General features: G+C 52.1%; 3 protein-coding genes across 7 annotated transcripts; 2 read left to right on the top strand and 1 right to left on the bottom strand.

Moving 5' to 3' along the window:
* The first annotated feature begins 4730 nt into the window (after positions 1-4730).
* Ap5b1 (adaptor related protein complex 5 subunit beta 1) lies at positions 4731-7926 on the top strand. The gene is made up of 2 exons (XM_003468075.5): positions 4731-5255; positions 5360-7926. Exons 1-2 carry the CDS (start codon positions 5106-5108, stop codon positions 7835-7837), a joined length of 2628 nt encoding a protein of 875 aa, XP_003468123.1. The 5' UTR covers positions 4731-5105; the 3' UTR covers positions 7838-7926.
* A 9811-nt stretch (positions 7927-17737) lies between these two features.
* Positions 17738-19121, top strand: Rnaseh2c (ribonuclease H2 subunit C). Its single transcript, XM_003468242.5, has 4 exons — positions 17738-18290; positions 18388-18566; positions 18647-18766; positions 18993-19121. Exons 1-4 carry the CDS (start codon positions 17969-17971, stop codon positions 19017-19019), a joined length of 648 nt encoding a protein of 215 aa, XP_003468290.2. The 5' UTR covers positions 17738-17968; the 3' UTR covers positions 19020-19121.
* A 266-nt stretch (positions 19122-19387) lies between these two features.
* On the bottom strand, positions 19388-26263 carry Kat5 (lysine acetyltransferase 5). Of its 5 annotated transcripts, XM_003468240.5 has the most exons (14): positions 26017-26261; positions 25851-25917; positions 25460-25528; positions 25236-25372; positions 24793-24948; positions 24629-24703; positions 24470-24544; positions 23764-24012; positions 23597-23686; positions 22451-22591; positions 22282-22375; positions 20095-20254; positions 19915-19996; positions 19388-19830 (listed from the first exon to the last, which is right to left on the bottom strand). In XM_003468240.5, the coding sequence occupies exons 1-14, from the start codon at positions 26026-26028 to the stop codon at positions 19696-19698; spliced, it is 1542 nt and encodes a 513-aa protein (XP_003468288.1). In that variant the 5' UTR covers positions 26029-26261; the 3' UTR covers positions 19388-19695. The 5 variants fall into 5 exon arrangements, with proteins under 5 accessions (XP_003468288.1, XP_005003040.1, XP_003468289.1 ...); XM_005002983.3 differs by having other exon boundaries at positions 25851-26263; XM_003468241.5 differs by lacking the exon at positions 24793-24948 and having other exon boundaries at positions 26017-26258.
* Positions 26264-26765: the final 502 nt, after the last annotated feature.

Below are 26765 nucleotides of genomic sequence, written 5' to 3'. Positions count from 1 at the left end.
GGCATGGTGGCATACACCCATAATCCTAGCACTTGGGAGGCTGAGGCAGGAGGATTGCTGTGAGTTCGAGGCCACCATGAGCTATACAGTGAGGTCAAGACCAACCTGAACTATATAGTGAGACTCTGTCTCAGAAAAACAAACACCTCTGAAGGTTAGATGTGCCCCTCAGCTGCTGGTGTGTGCACCGAAGTTCAAAGGCAGTGGAGGAACGAGGCAAGCTATGTGAGTGTGAGTAAACCCAGGCTAGTCTGTGAACACCATGAAGACAGCCAGTCCTACTCACTCAGCACTTAGCTCCAAGGCAGCTTAATATAAATCATCCGCCCTTTATTGAGTCAACAGATGTTTTCTTGAATGCCCACCATGTGCTAGGCACCAAGGGTCCTGTGATACAGAGGAAACAAATAAGGAACCTGTGTGGTGCAGATGTTTAATGAGGGTGCAGTGATGGAGGCAGGCGAGGGTGCTGAGGTCCAAATGAGAGCTCAGCTCTGCAGAGTCAGGAGGATGATGGGCAGCAGAAGGAACAGCTGGCACCTACAGCAAGAATGAGCCTAGAGTGTGTGGGAGGCACCCAGTGGTTGCAGAGATGGGGGGGGGGCAAGGGGAACCAAGACTGGGAGGAGATGGGTCCTGCATGTGAGGGGGGAACCCTTTGTACCTGGTGCCACAGGGTCTACTATAGGCAGAGCAGAGCATGTGTCAGTACAGAAGGAGGCAGGGGAAGATGGGCACAGGAGCTGCTATAGAGGTCCGAGCAGAAGACAGTTTTTAGCCTGGGCTAGGATGCAAACTGAGCTTGAAAGGAAAGGGGGTCGCTGTGCTCCCCAAAGAGTACCCTGTTAGGATTCAAGACTCAGCTTCTATCCTGGAGAGCCCAGAAACAACTCAGTTTGGAGAAGACAGGGTTGGAAGCAGGAAGGTCTCTGAAGGAGCCAGGAGGGAGGGCAGTGTGGAGAGGCTGGGGATCCCCGAGGTCAAAGGCAGAAGGACTTATGGGGGATGAGCTGTGCTAAAAGGACACTAAGAAAAATACAACTTCAGACACTCCTACTGTCTGGGGACTTGAGCCAACCTACCTACCTCTAAGGGTCTCTGCTTCCCTCACCCCCATCCTAGCTCTGCCTCTCGGCCATCAAGAGATGCTCTTGGATTTGTTTCTGCCCAGAAGCCCTAGCAGCCACTTCGAATGGACTCAGCCTTCTAGCAAGCTGATGGCCCCTCCCTGGCCACTGGCGCCCCCAGACTTACCAGTACTGCTTGGCTATTTACTAATGTGGAGGCCACAGAGCCCTGGCTGTGAATGACACTGTTTCCTGGTGAATTTCTGCCTTAGGCCTTCCAGCCCACAAAGGGGGAGGTCCTGGCCTGGGGCCAGTACCCTGGGGACCTGCTGGTGGGGGCAGGTGCTCTGTGGTAAGGGCTGGAGATGATGACCAGAGGAGGCAGCTTTGAGGCCCTGCACCTCCAGGGTCCTGCATAAGGGTGCCATAGAGTCAGGTCGGGGTCCACCATGGTAGCCACAGTGCTGCCTGCCAGGCTGCACCCCAAGCTCACAGTTGGCACAGTCTTCCTGTCTGGATGTGAGGATCATCAGTCCAAGTCACTGCCTCCTCCTCCCCTGCCCTTACTCCAGGCCACTGGCAAGTCGCCACCCAAGCCCTACTCTCCGTTAGCCCCCACAAACTGCTGATGCTGTGGACACCCAAATCTGACCACCTCACCTGGAACAGCACCCTGAAGTCTGATGTGTGTTGGCCCTGCTGGCCTCTGCCCCACTTCCTGCCCCTTCCTTGTGTGCCCTGCAGAAGTCCCCAGACCAACCCACAACCTCCCCACAGCTCTGCCTGTTCTGTGCTCCTGCCTGAGACCCTTCTGGCCACCTAGTTGACTGGCTACGTTTCCTCATTCAGAATTCAGCCAAAAGTCCCCTCCCCAAAGAGGCCTTGGGGACCCTGCCACTAATCTCTGCCCCCATGTCACCTCTGTCCCATTCCCTGATTGTTTTGTTGTGCTTTTCACTGTGACATTTGGGTTGTTGTTCATTTGTTGTCTGTTTCCACTAGTGCTAGTTCTGTATGTAAGGGACTTTGTACTTAATCCCTTTTTATTTTTATTTTTAAGCTTTATTTTAAATACAGTGAGCATGGCAGTTCACAGCCTGGGAATGCTAGGGCTACTGCAGTCCTGTAGGCCTAGCCTTCTAGACACTGAGGCAGGGACCTCAGGGGAGTTCAAGGTCCTGGACAACATATGCGAGACCCCATCTCAAATTACCCATAAAATTCATCCTCGTGAGGTGTACAGTTCAGTGGTTGTTAGTCTCGAGAGCTGCACACCATTACCATCTAGTCCAGAATATTTTTGTCACCCACCTTCCAAAAACACCTGGTGCTCATTACCAGTCGTCCTTCATTCCCCAACCCCGCCCCCCCTCGGCCCTTATTACCCTGCTTTGTCTCTGGAGCATCCCTGTATTTCCAGTCCCCAAGGACATGGGGATGGACTGGTTGTATCCCCTATTTTACAGATGAGAGATCCAAAAGCTCAAGACCCTTTAGAATGGGGTTGGGGATTTAGCTCAGCAGCATAAACGTCTGCCTGGCAAGCATGAGGTCATGTGTTCAATCCTTGGTACAAAACAACAAAAAAACCCTTCAGAAAACTGACTCCCTCTAGATTTGTGTCTTGGGTCTTCCCAGAAGTGGGCTGCATGGGGACAATGGGGACTGTAAAAGAGAAGGAAAGTAAGGGCATCAAGTGCAGGGCTCCTTGTGTAACAACCTGGCCATGGACCACATAGGGGCTCATACAATAGGGAAGTCACCCTCCACCTGGCCTGTGCCAGAGGCAGAGCCACCACTGCCTCGCCCTCAGGGAGCAGACACCAGAGCAGGCAGGCAAGAGCTGAGCCCATCCAGGAGCCTGGACACCCAGGAGGACTGAGGGTCCCAGGGGTTAGGTGCCAAAGTTCAGGTCCACCTCCGAGCAGCTCTGGGATTTGTACAAACGATGGCGCCTCTCTGGGCTCTCTGTGGGTACCTTCTTTTGGTACCTCAGGGTTGTCATGAGTCCTGGTGAGTCCACTGTCTACCAAGTATTGGAAACTACGCCTGGACCCGCACGCTCCAGACTCCCAGCCCAAGGCTGCAGTCTGGCAGAGGCTGCCCTGGCAAAGTCCAGGACCAGGACTGGTGTCAGATTCCCTGGTCTGTGGAAGTCTGTCCCAACTGTGACAAGGGTTTAATAATGGGCTAGTTTCCCTCCCGCAGAGTGATGAAGGCCTGGGACATGCAGTTATCAGCGCCCTCTGGGCCCCACACGGGAAACCAGACAGGCTCTTCTCCAAGGTGCCTTCCCTCCCCAGGGCTGCTCCCATCCTGGCCTTTCATCTGAGGTTTAATTAGCTAGGCTCCCCATTAGCCCCTTGGGCAGGAGCCATCACTCCCATTTTATAGACGGGGAAACTGAGGCACCTAGAGGGAAGTGGTTTGGGACTGTCGCCTGTGAGTCAGCTGTGCAGCCGGAGCCAAGACCAGGCCTTCTGGCTAGACCTGTCCCTCTGGGTGTATGTCTCCATCCCCTCACACACACACCCGTCCCTGGGCACCCAGACAGCCTCCTTTACAGCTCTACCTCACCTCTCCCATCTGGAGCAGCGACAGGATGGGGCAGGGAGGGCCCTGGGCAGTCTGGTAGAGAGAAGCTGGTAGGCAGCCGCTGGCATGGGGGCTGTGTTTCATCTTCAAAGTGGCTTGTTAAGAGGTGTTGGTCAGGCTGGTGGGTGGCAGGGTTTGTGTGCCCGTAGTTCTGTATCCTGGAAACCTGCGGTCAGTAGCCTGGGACGGTAGCCTGGGTCTCAGCTACTAAGTCAACTCCAGTCCCCACACCCGGGTCACCCTGAAACAGCCAGAAGCCATCCCCCTAGATGTCAGGAGTGCTGGGTTCTGGCCGGGCTTTGCCCTAGGGGTTGGACGGCCAGGCCTCTCCCCTAGGCCTTGGTTTCCCGGCTGTGCTAGGCATGCAGCGAGCCCTGTGACCAGCCAAGTCCTGCCAACCCGCACGTCCCCAGTCCCCATTCCGTTGTTTTCTTGTTTTTTGGCTTCGCTAAGCTTTGTGTCTTGCCCTCCCGGTTTACCCCGAGGGCAGCCCAGACCTCTGCAGGCCATAAGCTCAGCCTTGGGCAAAGGTCAGCAGCTTCCGCCGCTCCATGACCCCGCGCCTGGTCCTCGCCCCCAAGCCCAGCCGGTGGGGGGCCAACGCGGCGTCGGGTACGCGAAGCCAGGCCCTGCAGCCCCTGCCCGACCGGTTCCACGGCGCTCGGGGGCCGCGCCTCTTGTAACTCCCGGCGGCCGCCCGCGGCCCTGCAGCGGCGCGCCCCGGGAGCACGGTACGCACCAGTGCCGGCGGGGTCGCGCGGCGGCCTCCCGGAGGCGCGGCTCTCGCGAGTGCCCTGGATCGTGGAGCCGGCCCGCAGGATCCGGCCCACCCAGCTCCGCCGCCCCTGCCTCGGCCTGCGGCGGTTTCGGGGGAGGGGGACTCGCGGCGGGACAGTTACTCAGCCCCTACGAAACCGGCGAGTCGGCACCTGCCGGGCAGGCGGCGGCCCCGTTACGCCCCGCCCCGCGGGCCCGCCGGTCTCAGCCGCCCACGCGCCGCGCCCCGCCCTGCGCCGCGCGCCCGGAAGGAGCCGGCCGCCCGAGCGCCCGCGGCGGCTGACTCAGGCGGTGAGAGGCCGGCCCGTTACTGTGGGCGCCGGGGGCCCGGGCGGCGCCGCGGTTTCGGTGCGGGTCGCGGGCGGCCTAATGAGTTCTCTGCACGCACCCTCCTGGCGCCCCGCCCTGCGCGCCCGCGCTCCTCCGCCGAGCGGGGTTCCTGTGGCTGTGCAGCCGCGCCCCTGAAAGTCGCAGGTTCAAGTGGGGACTTGGACGCGGGGTCAGCGCTGCGACCTGCGAGGCTGTCCTGGAGTTGACTGCGGACCCCTCGGGCGTGGCGGTGCGGGGCCGGAGCGCCCTCTGGCGGCCGCGGGACCCCGCGTGTGGTCGCCGCCGCGCGGGTCGCGAGGCTTGCTCTTTGCCTCCGCGGGGATCCGCGCTAACGACATGGGGCCCCTGAGCCGCGAGGCGTGGGCCCAGCGCCTGGCGGCCTTCCGGGCCAGCCCCTCCGCCTTCCTGGCAGGTGCGGACGGTGAGGACTTGGGTCGCGACCTGCTGAGTGACCTGAGGAGTGAGAAGCTGAGCGAGCAAACCAAGGTATGCTTGGCATGTGACTCTGCGCAACGCCACAAGGTCACCCCAGCCTTCTGTGCCTGCCTTGAGCCTCGTCTTCATGATTCCCCCTTTAATCTCCCTCCTAGGTTTCTTTGCTGGCCCTGAGCTTGGAATACCCAGCTGAGCTGTGGCCTGACGCTCCTGCAGCCGAAGCGGCTGCCACCTCCTTGTTGGACACCCTAGTCCTTCTACCCCCACGGCCCTCAGCTCTCCGGAAGCCGCTGCTTCTGGCGGTCACCACCCTGCTGGTGACAGGAGACGTGCTGGGCCCCACCTCGTCAGCCTCCTGCCGGCTCCTGCCCCTGCTGCTAGGCCTCTCCTCCGGCCGAGACGTGGGGCGAGGCTTTGGCTCCGTCTCGGAACAGCGCCCCCTGCAGGCCACAGCGTGTGAGTGCCTGCGAGAACTGGAGACCTGCAAGCCTGGGCTGCTGGGGGGCTCCCTGGGGCTTCTTAGGAGTCGGCTGGGGCAGGAGGGCCCCATCCAGCCGCTAAGCCTGCTGCTGGCTCTTTCTCTGAGGGACACCTTGGTGGTACAGTCCAGGTCTGGGGCTGGCCTGCAGGGCTTGCTTGTGCCTGGGGTCTCCATTGGGAGTGGTCCCTGGGACTGGACCCTGGCTGAAGAGGGTGGTGCCCACCTTCTGCCCCAGGCACCTAGCTGGCCTGCCACTGAGGAGAGGGATCGAGGCCTTGCAGTGCTAGAGCTCATTCCTGAGGAGGCCCGGGAGCTGAGGGCTGTTGTAGCCCAACTTCTGGACACCTCCTATCTGCTCACTCCTGTGGCCCAGGCCCAGCTTCTGTGGCTGCTGGGCTGGGCCCTGCGGGGCCTGCGGGGACAGCCACCAGCGCTATTCAAACCCCAGCTGGTGCGGCTCCTGGGCACCGCACAGCTTACACTGCTGCATGCTGTTCTTGCTCTCAAAGCAGCCTTTGGGGAAGCACTATTCACTGCTCAGGATGAGGCCCTGCTGCTCCGCCGGCTCGCTTTGGCTGCTCAGCATCCATCCCTGCCCCTGCCTACACACCTCTTTTATCTGCATTGCCTTCTGAGCTTTCCCGAGAATTGGCCACTGGGCCCGGAAGGGGAGGAGGCTGCCCCGTTGCTGCTGGGGCCCCAGCTATGCCGCAGCCTCATGCCCAGTCTCTTGCATGACCCCATGGCCCTGCTAGCCCGACTGCATTTGCTATGCCTACTGTGTGCTGAAGAAGAGGAAGTGGACCAAAGCCAGCTTCAGAGTCCACAGCAGTACCTGGAGGAGCTGCTGGCTGGCTTGCGACAGAGGGCAGCCCTGAATGGCAGTCCCCGAGCCTTGGCCACTCTCTGCTTCCAGGCTTCATACCTGGTTGCCAGCTGTCTGGCTGGGCAAACAAAAGTGCTGACACCTTTGATTCATGGGTTGGCCCAGCTGTACCGAGCTCGGCCTATGCTTGCCCCTCACCTTGTGGACTTCTTGGATCAGGTGGGGCCCGAGCTGGGGGAGTCCCTGAAGAGGGCGCTGCAGCAGGAGGTCATATCCACGCCTGACAAGAATGAAGATCTTCGCTGGCACTTGCAAATGCTGGCAAGAGTAGCAGAGGGGGATGCTCAGAGTGCCACACTCAGCTTTCTGCAGGATGCTGCTGCCCACTGCACAGACTGGACCCTGCAGCAGGCCCTGCTTCGAGTCTGCCGGGCTCTGTTGCAGGCAGGTGGAGAAAGAGGCCTCGAGGACTTGCTGCAGATGCTGGCCAGGCACCTGGAGGACCCTGATGGGCGGGACCATGCCCGCCTCTACTACATCCTTCTAGCTCACCTGTCAGGGCCCAAGTTAGGAGTCGCCCTGGGCCCCTCACTTGCAGCACCTGCACTGGCCTCTTCCCTGGTGGCTGAGAACCAGGGCTTTGCTGTGACACTGATGGTGCAAGAGACCCTAGCTCCCATTCAGCTGAGGGTGGGGCCCAGGATAGCTAAAGGTCCCTTACCAGTCCTACAGCTTCACATAGAGGCCCTGGAGCCTATCTACTCTCTGGAGCTGCGCTTCCGCGTAGAAGGACAGTTCTATGCACCCCTGGGGGCCATCCATGTGCCCTACGTGTGTCCTGACCACCCTGCCCAACCGCTGTTCCTGCCCCTGCAGCCTCGACGGCCAGCCCCTGCACAGCTGGAGGTCCAGGCCCTTTTCAGCACACCTGCTGGCCTCACATGCCATGCCCTCCTGCCGCCCCTGACTGTGAACTTCCAAGATCTCTTTTTGCCTTTCCCCCAGCCCCCTGATGGGGCAGAACGTGGCTTCTTTGAGGGTCTCTGGGATTCCTGCCTGCCAAAGGGTGCCGAGAGTCGTGTGTGGTGTCCACTCACATCACAAGGGCTGGAGACCTTGGTGTCCCGCCACCTGGAGCCCTTTGTGGTAGTGGCCCAGCCCCCCACCAACTACCACATAGCCATTCACCTACTCCCAGGATCCATGCTCCTCTTGCGAATGGAGGCGGCCAAGGTGGACGGGGTCCCTGTGGCCCTGCGAACCGATGACTGGGCTGTGCTGCCTCTGGCAGGGGACTATCTCCGAAGCCTGGCAGGCACTGAGTGAGCCCTGGAAAGCCAGGTAGAAGCAGGACAGTGGCCTTGGTGGGACCCGCAGTAGCTCTTTTTCCATAAAAACCCACATTCACCCATCTACCTCACTGGCGTGTTTTCTTTTGCATTCTGGTTAGGAGCAGGCTCACTGAAGTAGGGGCACAGGCCCCAGACTGAACCATAACATTATAAAGCCCAATGCTTTCTTCCTGTTGGGATATGGTAAGAATCTCCAAAATCTGCCTGGGAGGCAGGAGGGAAAAAATATCCTTTCTGCTTCCCAGAAAGGTTCTACCTTTGCCCAAGGTCGCTCAGAAATTCAGTGTATAGCTGGTCCAATGGCAGTCGGTTATCAGAACTTATTAACATTAGTGTCACTAAAGTTGGTATACCACCCCCCCACTGCTAAATTCAACTGGCTAAAACAAACCAAAAAAAATAAATAAAATAAATAAATAAATTCAGTGTATAGAGAGGCTACAGCTAGAACTTGGGCCTCCTGTTTTGTGGGCTGGCTGTTTTCAATTGCCGAGATTTATAAAGTCCCTGTCCCAGAGAACTCAGGCTGTCAGGGTGGTGGGCTTGCACCTGGGACCAGTAAGAGGAGCTTCGGGGGCCACGTGGTCCCTTCCTCATTTCTCCAGGCTGCACTGATTGGAACCAGTTCCAGGGAAAGCCTAGGAGGTATGGTTGGGGCAGAGAAAGGGGCTCACGTGAGTTGGGCTAAAAGTAGGCTGGCTTGTCTAACTCCAGCCTGAAGATACCGAGGCTGTGCATAGGGATCTCAGGTAAGAACTCGTTCCCCCAGTTATTTTTCCAAAAGTGGAAGACAATTAGGGTTCAGGTGGACTGAGCTCACATGGTTGCCCGGCACCGAGCCAGTGCTTCCCACACATATCACCTCATGTCATCCTCGAGGTGCCTCTGCAGGGCCCACAGGTGTGGAAGCTTGTAGGTCAAAGGGGTTGAGTGACTTTCCTAAGGTCACCCAACTGGTTGGAAATAGTATTTTGTCACCAGGTAGCAAGTTTCTATCACTGTGCCGTCAGAGCTCAGCGCTGCAGGGGCCAGCAGTCTCTAACCCTGTGCCCTAGGCAAAGCCCAGGGCGCTTTGAAAGCAGCTGTCCACAGTGGGAGGTGGGAGGAGGGAGGATGGGCTGGACCCAGGTCTGTTCTGCTGTCTGCCTAGGAGCTCCCAGCCCTCTGAATCCAGTTGAAAGGAGGGCTTGGGCCTGCAGGAGCTGGCAGAGGTCAAATAGAGGTTTGCTCTGTCACCTTGCAAGCCATTGCCAAATTAGGAAGGGCTCAGTTCCAGGAAACAAACTTCTCCAGCTGTTTTCAGCAGAGATAGGAGGTGAGAGAAAAATCTGAGTTACCTACAAAGACCCTGGGGAGACTGGAGGAGGAGGCTTCTAGGAAGCCACTACTGTAGCTGTTGGGTTCTGGGACATCTGCCTGCTTAAACTCTAGTCCCTCTTAGCACCCCAGCACCAGGAAACCAGCTAGGACCTGGTGTGTGTGTGCTCTGCCACTGCCACTACCACGGCCAGGCACAAAACCAAAGACCTGAGCTGCTGCTTGAGCCTGAGCCTCCACCTCTGAGTGCAAGCAATTGAAGCCAAAGGCCTTGCTGTGGCCTCGTCCATCCATACGTATCACTGGATAGCTGACTGGGGATCAGTTTCTCATGCAGGACACTTAATGGCAAGGGAATCCAGAAAGGTCACCTTCACACAGGTGCAGAAAGTGGTGTTAATTATTAGCCCAAGATGAAGATAAACAGCCCATGTAAGGACTGGCCATCCATCTTGTCCTGCAGTATCTCACTTAATCCATTTTATCCATCCATTCTTCAGTGCTGGACACCAGATGACCTCCAGCCCCCACCCCACCCACCCCACTCTACTTCAGACCCTGCCTGCAAGTCCTATGCTGTGACCTGCAAGTCCGACCACAGCCCACAACGGGCTGCAAATCAGGGTTCCCACCTGGATTTGATAATTTCCAGGATAATTCACAGAACTCAGTGAAACCCTCTACTTACATTTATCCATTTATTACCCAAGATGTTCTAGCCAAAGATATAGATGAACTTGCAAATGGAAGAGACACTGGGCAAAGTATGGGGGTGGTGAGGGGTTCCTATGCCCTCTCTGCAATGTGCCTCTCTCCAGCAATCTCCACATAGAAGCTCCCTGAAGTTTCCCCAGCCCTGAAGTTCAAGGCTTCCTCTTGTAGTCGCAGGCCCTTGGTAATTCAGTTTCCAGGCCTTCTTCTCTCCCTGGAGGATGCCAATTGTAAGTTCCAGGGTTCTTCCAATGCTGTGGCTTCCTGTTTGTTAGTTATTTAGTTAGTTTATTTTGTTGTGGACATTCTGGTGACAGCCTCTATCCTACACCCAGCCAGAAATCACATCATTAGGACAAAACACACTCAGACACAAAACAGTGTTGCCATGGTGTGTGTGTAGGGGGGGGTGGAGAATGATTTGTTAGCATTTATCTTTGTACTTGTAGAAATACTTCAAGAACATGAAAATGAATATGTAGATCTTTAAATGTTACACGTCTATGTTTGTGGTAACAGTCAAGATCACACCTACGGGCCAGGGGTATAGCTCAGCCCGGCAGCACCTGCCTGGCAAGTGTGAGGCCCTGAGTTTAATTCCTGGTATTAAAAACTGAAAAAAAAACACCAAAGAGAGGTGCAAAGTGGTGAGCTGACTTTAAGTAACGTGTTTTTATCTGATGTAATGGTTGCTGATTCAAAAAAAGTTCACAAAACTTTAATTACTTTCCCCTGTCAGGGGAGAATTAAACAATGAACAGAGCCTCACATAATATGGATACAGAAGCCAGCATGGTGGCACACATCTGTAATCCCAGCACTTGGGAGGCCGAGGCAGGAAGGTGGCCATCCTGGACTATATAGTGAGTTCAAGACTAGCCTAGACCATACAGTGAGACCTTGTCTCAAAAATATGGATATAGAAATTTTTTCTGGGGCTGGCGATTTAGCTCAGCGGCATAAGCGCCTGCCTTGTAAGCAGGCAGTCGTGAGTTTGATCCCTGGTACCGCTAAAAACGAAAGAGACAAAAAAAAAAAAAATTTAAAAAAAAATCTTTTTCTGTAATCACTGTGTAATTAAGTACTGTGCTCACTTCAACAGCACATATGCTATGTAATTACTAATTTTCACATTGCTATTGCATGATAGAGATTTTTTTGCCACTAATTAGAAACAAAAAAGTTCAAAGCAAAAATTGTGTCCGAGTTCTAAAGGGCATCAACAAAGGTATTTTAATCCTTTTCTTTGGTACCAGGGATCAAACTCAGGACCTTCCACCTGCCAGGTAGGCCCTTAAGCTGCTGAGCTAAATCCCTGGTCCAACCAACAAAGGGTATTTTTAAAAAAAACTATTACTTATTAAAAGAGCAGATCCCACAAATACTTGATATTTTGGTGTCACTGCCCACTTTTTGAGTCAACAGTGCTTGTTGATTTGGAAGTCAACATCGTATCTTAAAATTGAGACAATATGTCAAGGGCATAGGAATGCTGTCTAGAGACCTGCAGTATACTTTGCTTTATACAAAACATTCTTCATAATAAGTAACTTTCAGGGAAAAGAAAGATTTCAACATGTGAGTTGGAGAGACATCAGCCTGTAGACCTCAGCAGTCAATGATTTTCCAAATCAGAAAGCACCAGACTGTGAGGCCAGCACCACTCCAATACTAAAACCAGAGAAATACATTACCAAAAAGAAAAGACCACAGACTAGGGTCTCCCATGCACCAGATGCAAAACACTCTGACAAACTATTAGCAAATTAGGAGCTGCAGGTATAGCTTGTTGGTAGGATGCTTGCTTAGCATGCACAAGGCCCTAGGTTTGAGCCCCACATCATTAAATAATTTAAAAATTAGCAAATAGACTGGGTGTAGTGGCACATGCCTGAATCCCAGTACTTGGGAAGCTGAAGCAGGAGGATCACCATGAGTTAAAGGGCAGTCTGAGCTACATAGTTCAAGGACAACCTAAATACAAAACAAGACTCTGTCTCAATACAATAAAATAACAAAAATTCCCATGTTGGAACATGGCCAATGATATGTAAGGAAAATTATATGCCATGAATAACTGGGAGGTATCCCAAGTATGCAAGCGTGATTTAACTTCAAAAGTCAATCATATTATCAGGCTAAAAAAAAAATACCGCCGGGCCAGGGATTTAGCTCAGTGACATAAGTGCCTTCCTGGCAAGTGCAAGGTCATGAGTTCGATCTCCAGTACCGCAAAATAAAAATAAATAAACCTGGGGCTGGGGATTTAGCTCAGCGGCATAACCACCTGCCTTGCAAGCGTATGGTTGTGAGTTTGATCCCTGGTACTGGTAAAAAAAAAAAAAAAAAAACAGAATAATATCAGTATGTGGAGAAAGGGCATTTGACAAAATCCAACATTCACTCATGGTAAAAATTCAGAAAACTAGGAGGGGAATCTCCTTTGAATTAATAAAAAGTAGCTGTAAAAAAATTATCATATGATTCAGTAACTGCCTTTCCTGATAGCTACTCAGGCTGAAAACTTACATTTACACAGGAGCTTACACCCAGATGTTTACACCAGCTGTGTGCATAATTGCCAAAACTTAGTCAGTCATGGTGCCACAGCTACTCGGAAGGCTGAGGCACAAATTTGAGTGTAGCCTGGGAAACTTAGCAAGACCTTATCTCAAAAATTTAATTGAACGTTTTCACAAAATTTTTAAAAATTTAAAAAGGGCTGGGGATGTAGCTCAGGGACAGACATGAGGCCTTGGGTTCATTTCCCAGTACTGAAAAAGAAAATCCTCCCCCACTCCATGAAAGTCCATATGGTAAAGCCTTGATATCCAGGATGGCACTGCTGGAAGGTGGCAGAACCTCTGAGAGGTGCCAGTCAGAGATTGGTACCACATAGGAGCAGTGTTCTCAGAGGAAACAATGGGCTGGGTGTGGTGGCACATGCCTGGTAACACCAGCATAGGGAGGCTGAGGCAGGGTGATTTCCACAAGTGAGTTCAAGACCAGCCTGAGCTACACAGCAAGACCCTGTCTCAAAAAAGGGGGAACTCTCTGGCTCTTTCTCTTCCTTTCTTCTCTTCCTTTTCTTTACTTAGACAGAGAAAGTACATGCTCAGAAAAGAATATAGGCCCTCAAGAGAGAGCCTTTTTCTTTCTTTTCTTTTTTTTTTTTTTTTTTTTTTGGTATTGGCGATCGAACTCGACCTCATGCTTGGCAGGGGCTCTGCTGCCTAATTAAGGATAGCCTTTCTTCTTATTTGTAGCATCCTGGTGTGAATGAGCAGTTTTGCAGCTACCATGATGTGCACCACAACCCAAGCCAACCAGTCCTGGACTGAAATCTCCAAAAACGTGAGCTGTCTGTTAATAAGTTGGTTATTTCAGGTATGGGTTGCAGGGATAGAAAGCTATCACACATCACGAAACCAAGACCGAACTCAGATGTTGCTGTGGATTTCGGTGGTGGCATAAGTTCTCCCACTGAAATCAATGGTGGTGCCTATAGGGTCCCTCCGTTTCCTGTGTGTGTTCTTTTTCCTGATTGAGAAACAGAATGCAAGGACTGCACAGGGGCCTGGCGGGCAGCAGACTGTTTCCAGCAGACTTGAGCTGAACTCAGGCTTTGAACTTCCTCAGGCACTGATAAACATGTCAGGCTGCTCCTCAGAACTGAAGGAAACCAGTTCCAGCCCTGAGCCAGTTTCTCAAACCCTCTGCTGCATTCCATCCCCCACCGGCACCCCGCGGTGCAGACAGACCTGCATGAGGTGGACCTTGGTGGACCTCACTTCTTGCATTGTCCTGTGGCCAGGACCTGAGCAGCGCACTGTAAATTCCCTAAGAAACTCTTTAGGTGACTCACTCTGATGTTTAGTGCTTCTTTCTTCCCAATCTCACCAGTCTCACTGAAGGACAAAGGGGTGCACTTCCCATGGGAACCCCTCTGCCACTATCTTGGGGGACCTCTTTTCCTTAGATTGGATGGGAGTGTTGACAGTGGAGGATGCACTGGATTTACAAAATCTCTGTATCATGTTTAGTTTTGCTGAACTGCTCTTTAAAAATATGTGTTTAAGAAACAACTTACACTTCTTGATTTCAAAACTTACTACAGGTGGTGGTGCGTGCCTGTAATCCCAGCGCTGAGGAGGCTGAGGCCTTTGCAAGCTTGAGACCAGCCTGGGCTACAAAGAGAGCTTGAGATCACCGTAAATGGCACCCTGAATGGCAGCCTGAAGAAACCCTGGCTCGAAAAGATAAAAGGCAAAAAACAAACAACAACAAAAAACACCTTGGGGGCTGGAGATTTAGCTCAGTGGCATAAGCACCTGCCTTGCAAGCAGGCAGTCGTGAGTTCAATCCTTGGTACCGATAAAAATGAAAAAGACCAAAAAAACAAAACAAAACAAAACAAAACAACAACAACAACAACAACAAAAACACCTTACTACAAAGCTACAGTAATTGAGGGGGCTGGGGATTTAGCTCAGCGGCATAAGTGCCTGCCTTGCAAGCAGGCAGTCATGAGTTCGATCCCTGGTACTGAAAAAAGACCAAAAAAAGACAAAAAAAAAAAAGCTACAGTAATCGAAATAGTGTTGCTCTTGTGAGATTGACTATAGGCCATTGGAATAAAATTGGGAAGTTAGAATCAGTTATGATCAATTGATTTTTTTTTTCCTTTTATCAGTACCAGGGATCAAACTCACGACTGCCTGCTTGCAAGGCAGGCACTTATGCCACTGAGCTAAATCCCCAGCCCTGATCAATTGATTTTTTTCATAAAAGTATCAAGACCGTTCAATGATGAAAGAACTGTCTTGTCAGCAAATAGATCAGGTACAACTGGATGAATGAAGATCCTACTTGATACCATCACAAAGATTAACTCAAAATGGATCAAAGATGAGAGTTGTATGGCTAAAATTATAAAATGCTTTAAAGAAAAGGTAGGGGTAAATTTTTATGACCTTGGATTTGACAATGGTTTTTTTTTTTAGACATGGTGCCAAAAATATAAACCACAAAAGAAAAAATAGGTGAATTAGATGTCATCAAAATGTTTTGGGGTTTGTTTGTTTGTTTGTTGGAGATAGGGTCTCCCTATGTAGTTCAGTTTGGCCTTAAATTCACTATGTAGCCCAGGCTGGCCTTGCACCTCACAACTGCCTGCCTCAGCATCCCAAATTCTGGGATTATAGATTGTTTGCAAATAAGGTCTTACTAGAATACAACCATGTTCGTTAATTTATGAATTCTCTATGACTGTTTACATGCTGCAAGAGCAAAGCTGAGTATTTGTGGTATATATGGCTCAAAAACCCTAATATACATGGGAAGGGGCCCAAGAAATGGAGGCAGGGAGCACAGGGGAAGGGAATTTTTTTTTTTCTTTTTGTCTTTTTGAGACAGGGTCTCAATATGCAGTTCAGGCTGGCCTTGAGCTCACTTTGTAGCCCAGGCTGGTCTTGAACTCACAAGGATCCTCCCACCTCAGCCTCCTGAGTGCTGGGATTACAGGCGTGAGCCAACACGCCCAGCTTGGGGGAAGGGAATTTTAAAAGAATTTAGATGTATTATGTGCTGTATGAATCCTCCATGATGAATGTAATCATGTACTGTAGACTCATATTCATAAAAATAAAAATAAACTAAAATATTCTTTGATCCTTCATAGGAAGTTTTTGGGGTTTTTTTTAGTACCAACGATCAAACTCACAACTGTGCACTTGCAAGGCAGGTGCTTATGCTGCTGAGCTAAATCTCCAGCCCCCTATAGGAAGTTTTTGAAGCCCTACCACAGATAAGAATAAATTAGAAAATTAAAATTAAACAAACACCCAGTTGTCCCCCAATTTTGATAGAAAAAAGGATAACTAATTCAGAAGTCCTTTCTTTCTGTTTCTTTTTCTTTCTTTTCTTTCTTTCTTTCTTTCTTTCTTTCTTTCTTTCTTCCTTCCTTCCTTCCTTCCATCCTTCCTTCCTTCCTTCCTTCCTTTCCTTGAGACAGTATCTCTTACTATAATTTAGGCTGGACTTGAACTCCCTGTGTAGTCTAGGCTGGCCTTGAACTCACAGCCTCAGCCTCCTGCCTCAGCTTCTAGAGTGCTGGTACTATGGGTGTGTACACAGCGTAAATTTTGATTTTACATAGGGTCTTGCTATGTATTCCAAAATGGCCTTGAATTTACTATGTACTCCAGGCTAGTTTTAATTTAAGGTCATCCTCCTGCCTCAGCTCCTGAGGGTTGGGATTAGAGGCATGTACTGCCACATCAGCTTGAAATGAACTTTATTATAGTAACTACTATACATGAAGTAGTCACAACTGTATAGACAGGAGATATAAATATGGAATTGCTTTTTTTTTTGTCTTCTTGGGAGACCATGTCTCACTATGCAATACAGGCTTGCAATGAACTCACTTTGTAGCGCAGGCTGGCCTCGAACTCCCTTGAACTCAAAGCAGTCCTTCTGCTTCAGCCTCCTGAGCGCTGGGATTGAAGTATGTTTCTGCCATGCCCAGCAGGAAGTCCCTATTTTATTCTCTATGGAAAACTAAAGCAAGACTCTCTAAATCTGTCAGTATTCTCCAGTGGAAGCCTACCAGGAATACTTCCACAGTTGAATAAACTAGGTACAGCATCTTGCACAGTGCAGACTCAGTGTGTGCTCTGACAAAGTAGGGCTTGTTGGGTTTATGTTCAGGTTCAGTGATCTGGGGAAGGACTTGGGAATTGGAGCTTCACTCTGGGTGGAATGCTGTCAGAAGCAGGGCTGTTTCTATGATGGGCTGTGAGGAGAGCAGACTAGAGGGAAGCTGATGCTGTAATCAGTAAAGAAGTGACCTCACTATTATCCAAGGAAGAGGGACATCATCGTTTTCACCATCAGGGCAGTGCTCACATTTTGCTAATGATGAGACATGATTATGGAGGGGTTTCCTGGCTTTTGTTTGTTTGTTTGTTTTTGTCTTTTTGAGACAGGGTCTTGCTATGCAGTTCAAGGTGGCATTGAGCTCATTTTGTAGCCCAGGCTGGTCTTGAATTTGCAACAATCCTCCTGCCTCAGCCTCCTGAGTGCTGGGATTACAGGCATGCACCACCACACCCCATTAATTTCCCATCTTCTTCATAGTCAGAGAGTGACCTTATCTGATGTTGAGGTTCTGTGCTATTGTATATGTTCAATAGAATAGCAGGAGTATTAGAAAAGAAAGCAAATTACAAGACACATTACCAAAAATTACCACTATTTGAAAAAGATGACTAATTTTTGAGAATTCAATAAAACAAAATAGAAACTATTACAAAATTCCTTTGGTATCTGGTTAAACAACTAAAATACAAAATCAACATCTTTACAGAACCCCTGAATGTTTGGCAGCTGTTTCTTTTTTATATCTATAAACTGATGCAATTTTAATCCAAATATCCAGTCTTACATGTTAGTTGTATGGAAGAACTTGACAAAATATCTGAACAAAATATCTGGTTATCTGAACTAATAAACAGAGAAAAATTAAGTAAAAAAAACAGTACTGCAAAACCTAAAACATAATGAGAAAATATTTGCAAGTCAGTACAAAAAATGTGTCTGCTGTATAAGAATCATGGATAAAAAAAGAAAAGAAACCTCCTGAGTACTGGAATTACAGACGTGCGCCACTATGCTCAGCTCGCTTTTATTTTTAAAATTTTATTTATTCATTTATTATTGTCTTTTTGAGACAGGGTCTCATTATGCAGTTCAAGTTCGCCTTGAGCTCACTTTGTAGCCCAGGTTGGTCTCGAACTCACAATGAACCTCGTGCCTCAGCCGCCCCAGTGTTGGGATTACAGGCGTGAGCCACCATGCTTAACTCGTCTTATTTTTTTAGTTTTTGTCTTTTTGAGACGGTCTCACTATGCAGTTCAGGCTGGCCTTGAGCTCACTTTTTAGCCAAAGGTGGTCTCGAACTCGCAACAAAGCTCCTGCCTCAGCCTCCTGAATGTTGAGATTACCAGGCGTGCGCCACCATGCCCTGTTGCTCCGCTAGTTTTAGTTTTACAAAGAATATCTATCACTTTAAAAAATGCTAAATAAAAAAAGCTGGGCGTGCCTTGTGGAGCGCGAGCTCCCGGAAGAACTACGTTTCCCAGGAAGTTCTGTGCTGGCGCGCCCCTCCTCCCGACAGGCCCCGCGTTTCCGCGCCAGTTCGGCCGCAGCCCGCGAGTGCAAGGCAATGGAGAGCAGCTGCGAGGTCGCCGTGGACAAGCAGCGTGTCCACGTGCGCCCCGCCACGCTCCACGATGCCGCCCCAGCTGTGCTGCACCTTCTCCCCTGTGACGTGCTGGCCAACCGGCCCGCCCCCGTGGAGCGTTTCTTCACGCCCGCCATCAGCCAGGGCACCGACGGTGAGCCTCGCGGCCGGACCGCGCTCCCGGCAGCTCCCGCTCCCCCCGGAGCGGTCCCGGCCCGGGCCGCTCTAAAGCCCCGCACCTCTCTCTGCAGGACTCCAGGTGTCGTTTCGGGGGCGCAGCCTACGTGGCGAGGAGGTGTCTGTGCCGCCCGGCCTCGCGGGATATGTGATGGTGCCAGAGAGGGAAGAGGGACAGATAAAGAGGGAGGACTTCAGAGACTCCGAGAACAATGGCGAGGAAGACGAGCAGGAACTGCTGGAGCGGAGCTTCGTGAGCCGAGAGGGGGGAATGGCAAGAGGGCGGGCAGGCGGGCGCGGTGGTCCCGATGCTGAGCTAGGCCCCTTCCCCAGGACCGGTTTATCGGAGCCACCAGCAGCTTCAGCGGCTTCACAGTGTGGGGCCTGGAAACTGTCCCTGGCCCGGATGCTAAAGTGCGGGGTGCCCTAGCTTGGCCTACCCTCGCCGAAGCGGTGAGTCGACATACGGGCCCACCCCCTAGAGGCAGCCCTTCCCGTCCCGTATCTTTTCCCCGCAGTGGATTTGGGGGTTAAGGCTGGGGAGCAGTCAGGGGCTGGTGGAGCCTTGTTCTAGAGGATCAGACTGGGTGCCAGGTTAAGCACGACTTGCCCACCTCTTTCTTCTGGCCTTCCTGGCCCGGAGTAGCTGGGTACCACAGCAGAGGTGCTCCTGTTGCAGATTCACGCACAGGTGCCTGAGAACTGAGGAGTTTGGAATCGAAAGCCATGGATTCCTTCACATCAGCAACCAGCTCTGCACTTTGGAGCCACTGATTACATCTGTCCAATAAATGAGCTTCTCATGGTATCCATGAGTCTGTGGGCACCTTGGTGCCCCAAGCTGGTATGGCTCCCTCTCCTACAAGAGCCCTTGGTGGCTCTGGCCTGTAGAAACAATTTATTCCTGGGGGCAGTAGGCTAGAATTTTGCAGCTTTGCTAGGGGTAGTGACCATGCCTATAATTTCAGCCTTCAGGAGGCTGGGCAGGAAGATCACTGCAAGTTTGAGGCCAGCATAGCAAGATCCTATCAAAAACAAGCAGAAAGGGGGAAAAACAAGTTTGCAGCCAGTACCTACCCTACCCCCAGTGTTTACTTTATAAAAGAAAGCTTTACAATCACTGCCATCTGTACAGAGTGCCCCACTTCCCATCTCACTGTACACAGCTGCCCAGCTCCCTCTGGTCCCTGGTTCACTGTGGGCCTGGGCTTGTAGGCAGCTGACCATGGAGCTGGCCTGAGCCCTGAGTGCCTTGGTGCTGGCCCCTCTCCTCCTCTGGGAGCTGTCCTCAGCCCTGTCTCTCAGCATGTCTCCTGGGAGCCCCCAGAGGGCTGACCATGGCTCCAGTTCTGGCTCATGCTGCTGCAGCAGGCAGTGCCTGGTCACCACTTTCCTCTCTTGCTCCAGTCCTTGGGAGTGAAGTGTAGACACTTGGAGTCAATTCGAAGGAGTCGCTTGAGCATAGCTCGCTCATGCCCGTCCACGATGTCCTCTGACAGAGTGAGGATGTACTGGCCCTGAGCAGAAGACAGGCCAGAAGGTGGTCAGCCACACAGGGCTCACTCAGCACCCACTTGCCTATCCCTGGCATGCTTCCCTACCTTGTAGTAGTTGATGAGGTTGAGGTACTGCAGGGTGGAAATGACGTCCTCTTTCTTGATACTGGTAATTTCACTGATCTCACTGTGAGAGGGTAAAGGTCAGGTTTCCTGAGGGCCTGCACTTGTCCCAAGAGCCCCAGGCCATGCCATGCACCCCCAGGGAGGTGAAACCAGGCTCACTTGATGGTGATCTGTGGCCTCTCCCCACTTTCTGACTTCAGCCCCATCAAGATTTCCAGGATAGTTTGAGACCAGTAACTTCTATAGGATAGGAGGCCAAGGTCGGAGAGGGGCTTCTCAGGGGTCCCTGTCTTCCCCTCCACCTTGGAGAGTTCATAGCCTAAAGCAATGAAGCAGGAGAGGGTACATAAGGGTACACACATGTACAGGAGCAATGTTTATGACCATGGACTATGGAATCTGGCTGCCTAGTTGCTACCTGGCCCTGCCTGTTGGTAATTCAGTAATGTGGACATGTGATTTCTGCTTTAGTTTCCTCCTGAAGGTCAGTTCATCAATGTGCCAAGTATGGTAAAGGGTGCTGAAAGCAGCAGCTACAGAAGAGGGTACTGAGAGGGCTGGAACAATGCAGAGAAAAAGGCTCATGGAAGGTGTGCCACCAATTTTCCTGTGCCATCTCAGCCTCTCTGGCTTCAGATGTGTGAGGTAGGGAGTAAAGCAGGCCCTCATCTCTGGCCCAGGCCTGACAAGTGTTCAGTGAGTGTGATCAGTTTCTAGCTGTGACTTTTATAGAGAGTGCCAGCTGCCATGCTGGGGCCTGTGTGGCCTGGCTGGCTGGCTAAGGATACAGGGAGGGAAAGTGCACCAGGGTTCTTCTGAGGCTGAGGAAGGCTGCTCCTCAGGGCAGGTAACTGACTTCTGCAGTGGGCCTTGGGCTCCTCCTGGTGACACCCTAAGGCCCTGTAGAGCCAAGGGACCTTACAGCTCTTTAGGGTGCTTTTCAGTCTTGCCATCAGTCTTAACCAGCCCCACGGTGCACTTAATCTGTTCTGCTTTCTTGCACTTGCTGTGTCTCTCCTGGTCAGCCTTGCCCTTCTGCCAAGTCTTCCTGTAATTTTAACTGAGCACTGGTGGTAAGTGGGACAGAGGGTGATGTCTAAAAAGACGAACCAAGAAGGAGAAGGGGACATACTTGGAATCCTCAACTGTTAGGCCCACATTTATGCAGTGATGGGCCCCTCTACAGGTATAGGGAACCCCAGCCCCTCCTCTTTGAACACCTGCCTACCCAGAGCTGGGCTTCCACCACTCCTGGTAGCCCTGCCCATATCCCATTCCACAGAAGTGTCCTGGTGCCTTTGCTCAAGTATTTGCTTGCTGTTTCCTGGGGATGTGACTCCATCTTGGTACCATTCAATAAAACTTCTCAAATGAATCATGACTTTGGTCAGGTTAAGCCTCTGTGTCTTTAGCAGGGAAACAAGCAAAGCCTCTTCCTTTCCCCTAAGGCAGAGCTTGGTTATTCCAAGGGTTCAGAAAGCAGCAAGGAATGGGGATGGGAGAGAATTGAGGTGGCAAAAGATAGTTGTGGAGGGGCTGGGGATTTAGCTCAGTGGTGTAAGCACCTGCCTTGCAAGCAGGCAGTCGTGAGTTCGATCCCTGGTACCGATAAAAATGAAAAAGACAAAAAAAAAAAAAAAAAAAAAAAAAGATAGTTGTGGAGTTGGGGGCACTGGAGAGTCCATTTTATGAGGGGCAGCATGCCTTCTACCTTCAGGGGACTGATCTGACAAAGGCTGCTGCATGCTTATATCCTGCTTGGGAGGCTGACACATGAAAGCCAGAAGTTCAAACCCAGCCTGAGTAACTTTGTGAGGCTCTCAAAAGGAAAAAAAAAGGCTGGGGAAACAGTTCAGACTAGGTCCTGGGTTCAATTCCTACTTCCACAAAAAAAAAAAAAAAAAAAAAAAAAAAAGAAGAAGAAGAAGAAACGAACAGGCTACATGGTGAGCTAACAGTTTGACCAGCTGTTGCCTGCACGGCTCAGGAAACACAGGACACAGGATATTTCATCGCACGCCCTTATCCAACAACTTGTGTTAGGACCTAGGTCTAGACAGATGAACAGGAGTTCTTCAAGGTGCCCAGGGCTCTAAGGAGGAGCAGCTAAGTCATATTTGGGGAAAGTTAGGACCCTGACCAAGGGATTGTAAGGCCCAAGAGCCTACTCCAAAAGCAGGGAGGTCATCCTGAGAAGGGAGGGCACCTGGAGAGAATTCCACCTGTATTTCTGGCTGGCTCCTCTACTGATAGCTGCATAGACACCCAGCACACCTGTGTGGGTGCTGATGTGTGGCCTGGCTCTGCCAATCCGCCAGCACCTGTCTGGGCGGCACACATACTCACTGAACTCAATGAGCAGCTTGCCATAGCCCCGGCGCTGGTAGGGAGGCAGCGTCAGGATGCAGGCCACGTTGTAGTCTTCTGTGGACTCCTTTTCCTGGAAGAGGGGCAGCCGAGTGTGAGAGGGGGCCTGGCCCAGGGCGGGCGGAGGCACAGCCAGGTGAGCACTGACCTTGGAGAAGTAGCCCACAATGTGGAAGCCCTTGCAGTCATACTCTGTCATGACATAGAAGAGGAAGGGGTCTGTGTCATAGTACAAGGTCTTGTGGTCGAGGAAGCACTTGGCCAAAAGGCACAGATTCTGAGAGTAACTCTGCAAAGGAAAAGGCCGTTACTGTTCTGCTGCTTTTCATCCCAGGTGGGTAGGTAATGAGCACAGTTCCCTGGGGTCACAGTGTGTGGGCTCACACAGCTTTCCTATGCTACCTGTATGGCCACCTAAGCCTGGTCGCCCAGACCCTAGCACTGTCTACCCAAATTTAATAACAGTCAATAATAATGCATACACATGAAGTGAGACTCCAACAAGGTCTTACTGGAAGCTTTGCCTGGCGGTCTGGGGAGTCGCTCTCAAACCGTGGTAACTCTAACCTGAAGTCACTCCTGTTACGGACTGAGGTATACAATGGTGGAGCTAAGGATTTTGAAATTTAACCTCAGCCTCCAATCCTAGCAAAACTGAATCTTGCTACTTCTCCGCATACAATTTCCACGGGAATTTCAGACAGCTCTGGACACCCAGGCCTGCACTTCCACCAAAAAAATGGCACCTTCCTACCAGGCTCCCTAGGCCCAGGCTGGAGCTTCCCAACAGGAAGGAGGTTGGCTTCTCCCTCACTGTTCTTGGGGCTCCACTTTCACCAGTCTCTAGGTTTCTTCTTTCTCACTGGCATAAACCCAAACCTTGTCTGTCCCCCACTACTGAGCTCATTCTTGTCACCTGAATTCTGTTCCTTGTAACAACCTTACTCTTTCTGCTTGGCCACACTAACTCTGTAGGTCTGTCTTTGTCAAGGCCCAAAGTCACCTTTTGTGAAGACTTGATGACCACTTCCTTTGGAGCCTGCTAACTCTTTGTTTCATGACACTTATCACCCCAGGATCTGAGTAGCTGCTGGCATTGCCTCCCTACCACAGACCACGAGCTCAGAACAGATCCTAATTCCTGGTCTTGTACATGTCCCTCCAGTACCACCCCAGGGCAGGAATTCAATAAAAACTGACTCCATAGATCTGCTTTCCAGACCAGCCAGTGTCCCAGAGCAGGAAGAGCTGCTCACCTGACTTAGCCCAGGCCCCACTGCCCTCAGCTACTGACCTTGTTCTTCCGTCCATCGATCTCGAAGAATGAGATGGTGCCCTTTCGGTAAATCTCATTGCCTGGTGGGTGCCGCAGGTCACACTTGGTCTGAGGAAGAGAGGAGGGTCAGAGGTGAGGGTAGGGTTTGGGATGCTGGGAGGGCAGACTCCGGGGACTACTCATACCAGGTGACGCTGCAGACACTTGAGGCTACGGCCATACTTGAGGCAGAACTCGCACAGGTAGAGGACGGGCAGTGTGGTGAGCTCCTGGGGGTACGGGGAGAAGTACCACGGCTTGAGGCGATGCCTGCCCAGCTCAATACACTCAATATTCTTCATCCGGGTGACGATGTCGTCGTGACTCCTGTCAGACACCAAGCTGCCAGTCATGCGTGGCGCTGAAGGTATTCCATCTGAACTGTCCTGGGAATCCTGCTCAGGACCAAGAGAAGATACCAGGTTACAGGGGGACAGCTCCAAAGGACATTGTAGCTCATACCCCTGCCACAACTCTCCTCTTTTAAACATAATGGCAACTTTGTGGGGACAGGACCACAATCCCTACTTTCCAAAACAAAGAGGCCAAGACTGGAGAAACTGGTAACTGGGAAAGGACCCTTCAGCAGCTAACCTGAACCATGCTGCACCTGGCTCCTCTCGACAACCCCACCACTCCATTGACTCTTTTTTTTTTTTTTGTCTTTTTCCTTTTTAGTGGTACCGGGGATCAAACTGCCTGCTTGCAAGGCAGGCGCTTATGCCGCTGAGCTAAACCTCCAGCCCCCTCCATTGACTCTTTCTTGAACTAGGTGTTCCCTGACCCCTCCATCCCGCCTCCTTCCCATCCTTCCACCCAGTTCCATCTTCCACAGCAGTGCACACCACTCACCTCATCAGTGCCCAGGCAATTTGATTTCCGCTTCCGTCCTGGCTGAGCTGCCACTGCCCTACGGGCTGACCCATTCTGGAACACAAGAAGTGGCTGTGAGAGGCGCCCGAAGGAGCAGCCAGAGAACAAGAGGAAGTAAGGAGAAATCGGGGGACTCACCTGGGGAAAAACGGAAGCTGGGGCTGTCTCACTGGGCACTGGAGTTGCTGGTGAAACCACCTCCACCTTCCGTTTCTGTAGAGAGAAACCAAGAAAGGTGGGTCAGAAGGTAGAGAAGGTGGGACCTGAGAAGAAAGCAAGGTCCCTGGAATTGCTGAGGGTACCGTTGAGCGGTGGTTGGGTTGCAGGCAGGAGCTGGAGGAGAGCGGCTGGTCGGGCTCGCCACCGGGAATGGCCTCCCGCTCCTTGGGCAGGTTGAAGCGGAGTGTGATCTGAACCGGGATTGGCAAGGTCTTCCCGCTGGCCTGGGCGGAGGCCGGCTGTAGAGATAGGTCCAGGGTCTTCCTCTGGGGTGGGTATGGTGGTGGGATGGCGAACAGGAGGGGCCCCTCAGCTCGGATGGCTTAAACTCCACCCTCTGCCTTCTCAAGGACTTAGATACAGCCACTGGACTGTGGAAATTATAGCTATAATTTGGCCCCATTCTTTGCAAGCTGAGCCAGGTTGGGAGCCTGCTGCCTCCTGCCAATCCAAGGAGCCCCTTAGGCCAAGAGATGAGAGAAGGAGGAGGCAGGAGAGAAGAGGTGAAGCAGGGGGACCTACTCACCACCTCTCTCTCTGGAGAGCCAGGCCGGGAACCAGGAAGTCCGTTCTTGGTGGGGGTCTTAGCCTCTTTCTTGGGGAACTGGATCTTCTTTAAGTCCAGCCGCTCATGGGTCACCCACTCATCCAGACGTTTATTGACTGCAGCAACAAAAAGAGTTCAGGAAGGAATGCTGGAGGCTTCCAACACCACCCTGCAACCCCACTTCACCCCGGCTTGCAACTCACAGTCAATGTAATGGACGTAGAAAAGCTTCCTGCCACTGATGTCTTTCACACTTAGAATCTCGGCCAAGGCTGTGGGAACAACACAAGCAGGGGTCTTAGGTGGGCAGGCCTTGAGTCTGCGTCCTTCTCCGACCTCAACCCCACCCTCCCGCCGGAGCTCTATGCTCCAAGGACTTACAGGTTCCCCGACCAAGCCCTCTCCAGTTTCGAAGGGCCACCCCTTTCCAAGCCCCGCCCTGTTCATCCCCGTACACTAAGGCCACGCCCCTCCTTGGGAGCATCTACGCCCCGCCCGCCTCAGGATTCCTGAGGCTCCGCCCCCTACGGGGGTTCGGCGGACTCCCGCCCCTCGTCCTCAGATTCTGTGGCCCCGCCCCCCGACGTCACTCACGCCACTCATCTTCGTTGTCCTGGTTCCGCCGCAGTACGGGTAGGCGGCAGCCCTCGATTACCTCCCCCTGGGGAGACAGCGCGGTGCCAGGGTCGGCTACTGGGGGGCCTCGGGCTCTACCCACCTCCCCTGGCTCCCTCCGCCCCGCCCCGGGCACCGGACTCACCACCTCCGCCATCTTCCCTCCCTCCACTGCCACTTCCGGCCCCTCTGGCAGATGTCACTTCCGGGACCGAGAGCTCTGTAGGCCCTAGTCCTCTCAAAGTGACTTTAAAGAGGACCCTTGAGAGACGCGCCACCGAAGTGGAGTAGGGGAGGCAACCTGTTTGGGTGACCAAAAAACAGGCTGTTCCAAGCCTCAGGCCAGGTTCTGGCTGGAATGACCCCCAACATGCACAGCCATTGGAGGAAAACTGAATCTGTCACGTGATGCTCACGGGTGCGACGCCGGTCACGTGGATGTCGTGTTTGGGTTTTGACAGGCGGCCGCGCTCGGGTGTCCCCCTAGTGGCGGTGAGAGGCGAGGCCGGGGGTGAGCTGCGCGAGTTTGTCTAGGAATAGGCCCGGAAAACCGGAAGTAGCAGTTTGGAAACTGGAAAAGTGGGTGGAGCTAAAGGGACTGAAATGCCCCGCCTCTTTTCAGACGTCGGCCCTGGGGCGTGGATGCTCAAGATGGGTAAATTTGTTGTTTTGCCTGTTTGTTTTCCGATTTTAAAAATTGTGTTTATGTTGTTCATTCATACATGCAGCAGATATTTCCTGACCTGCTAGTGTATGCCAAGCAGTATTCTACGAGTCTGCAGTTAATCAGAGAGATAAAAACCTGTGTCCTCGTGGAGCTTGTTATTAGGGACATTGAACGAGAAGAAAGGGACATAGCTAATACCAAAAAAAAAAAAAAACCCCAAAACAAAA

The sequence above is a fragment of the Cavia porcellus genome, unplaced genomic scaffold, assembly GCF_034190915.1.
Source record: "Cavia porcellus strain 051 isolate PalLab524CR breed Dunkin Hartley unplaced genomic scaffold, mCavPor4.1 scaffold_17, whole genome shotgun sequence".
In the NCBI taxonomy this organism is placed as follows: Eukaryota; Metazoa; Chordata; class Mammalia; order Rodentia; family Caviidae; genus Cavia; species Cavia porcellus.
This window is presented reverse-complemented; position numbering and strand designations above follow the sequence as displayed.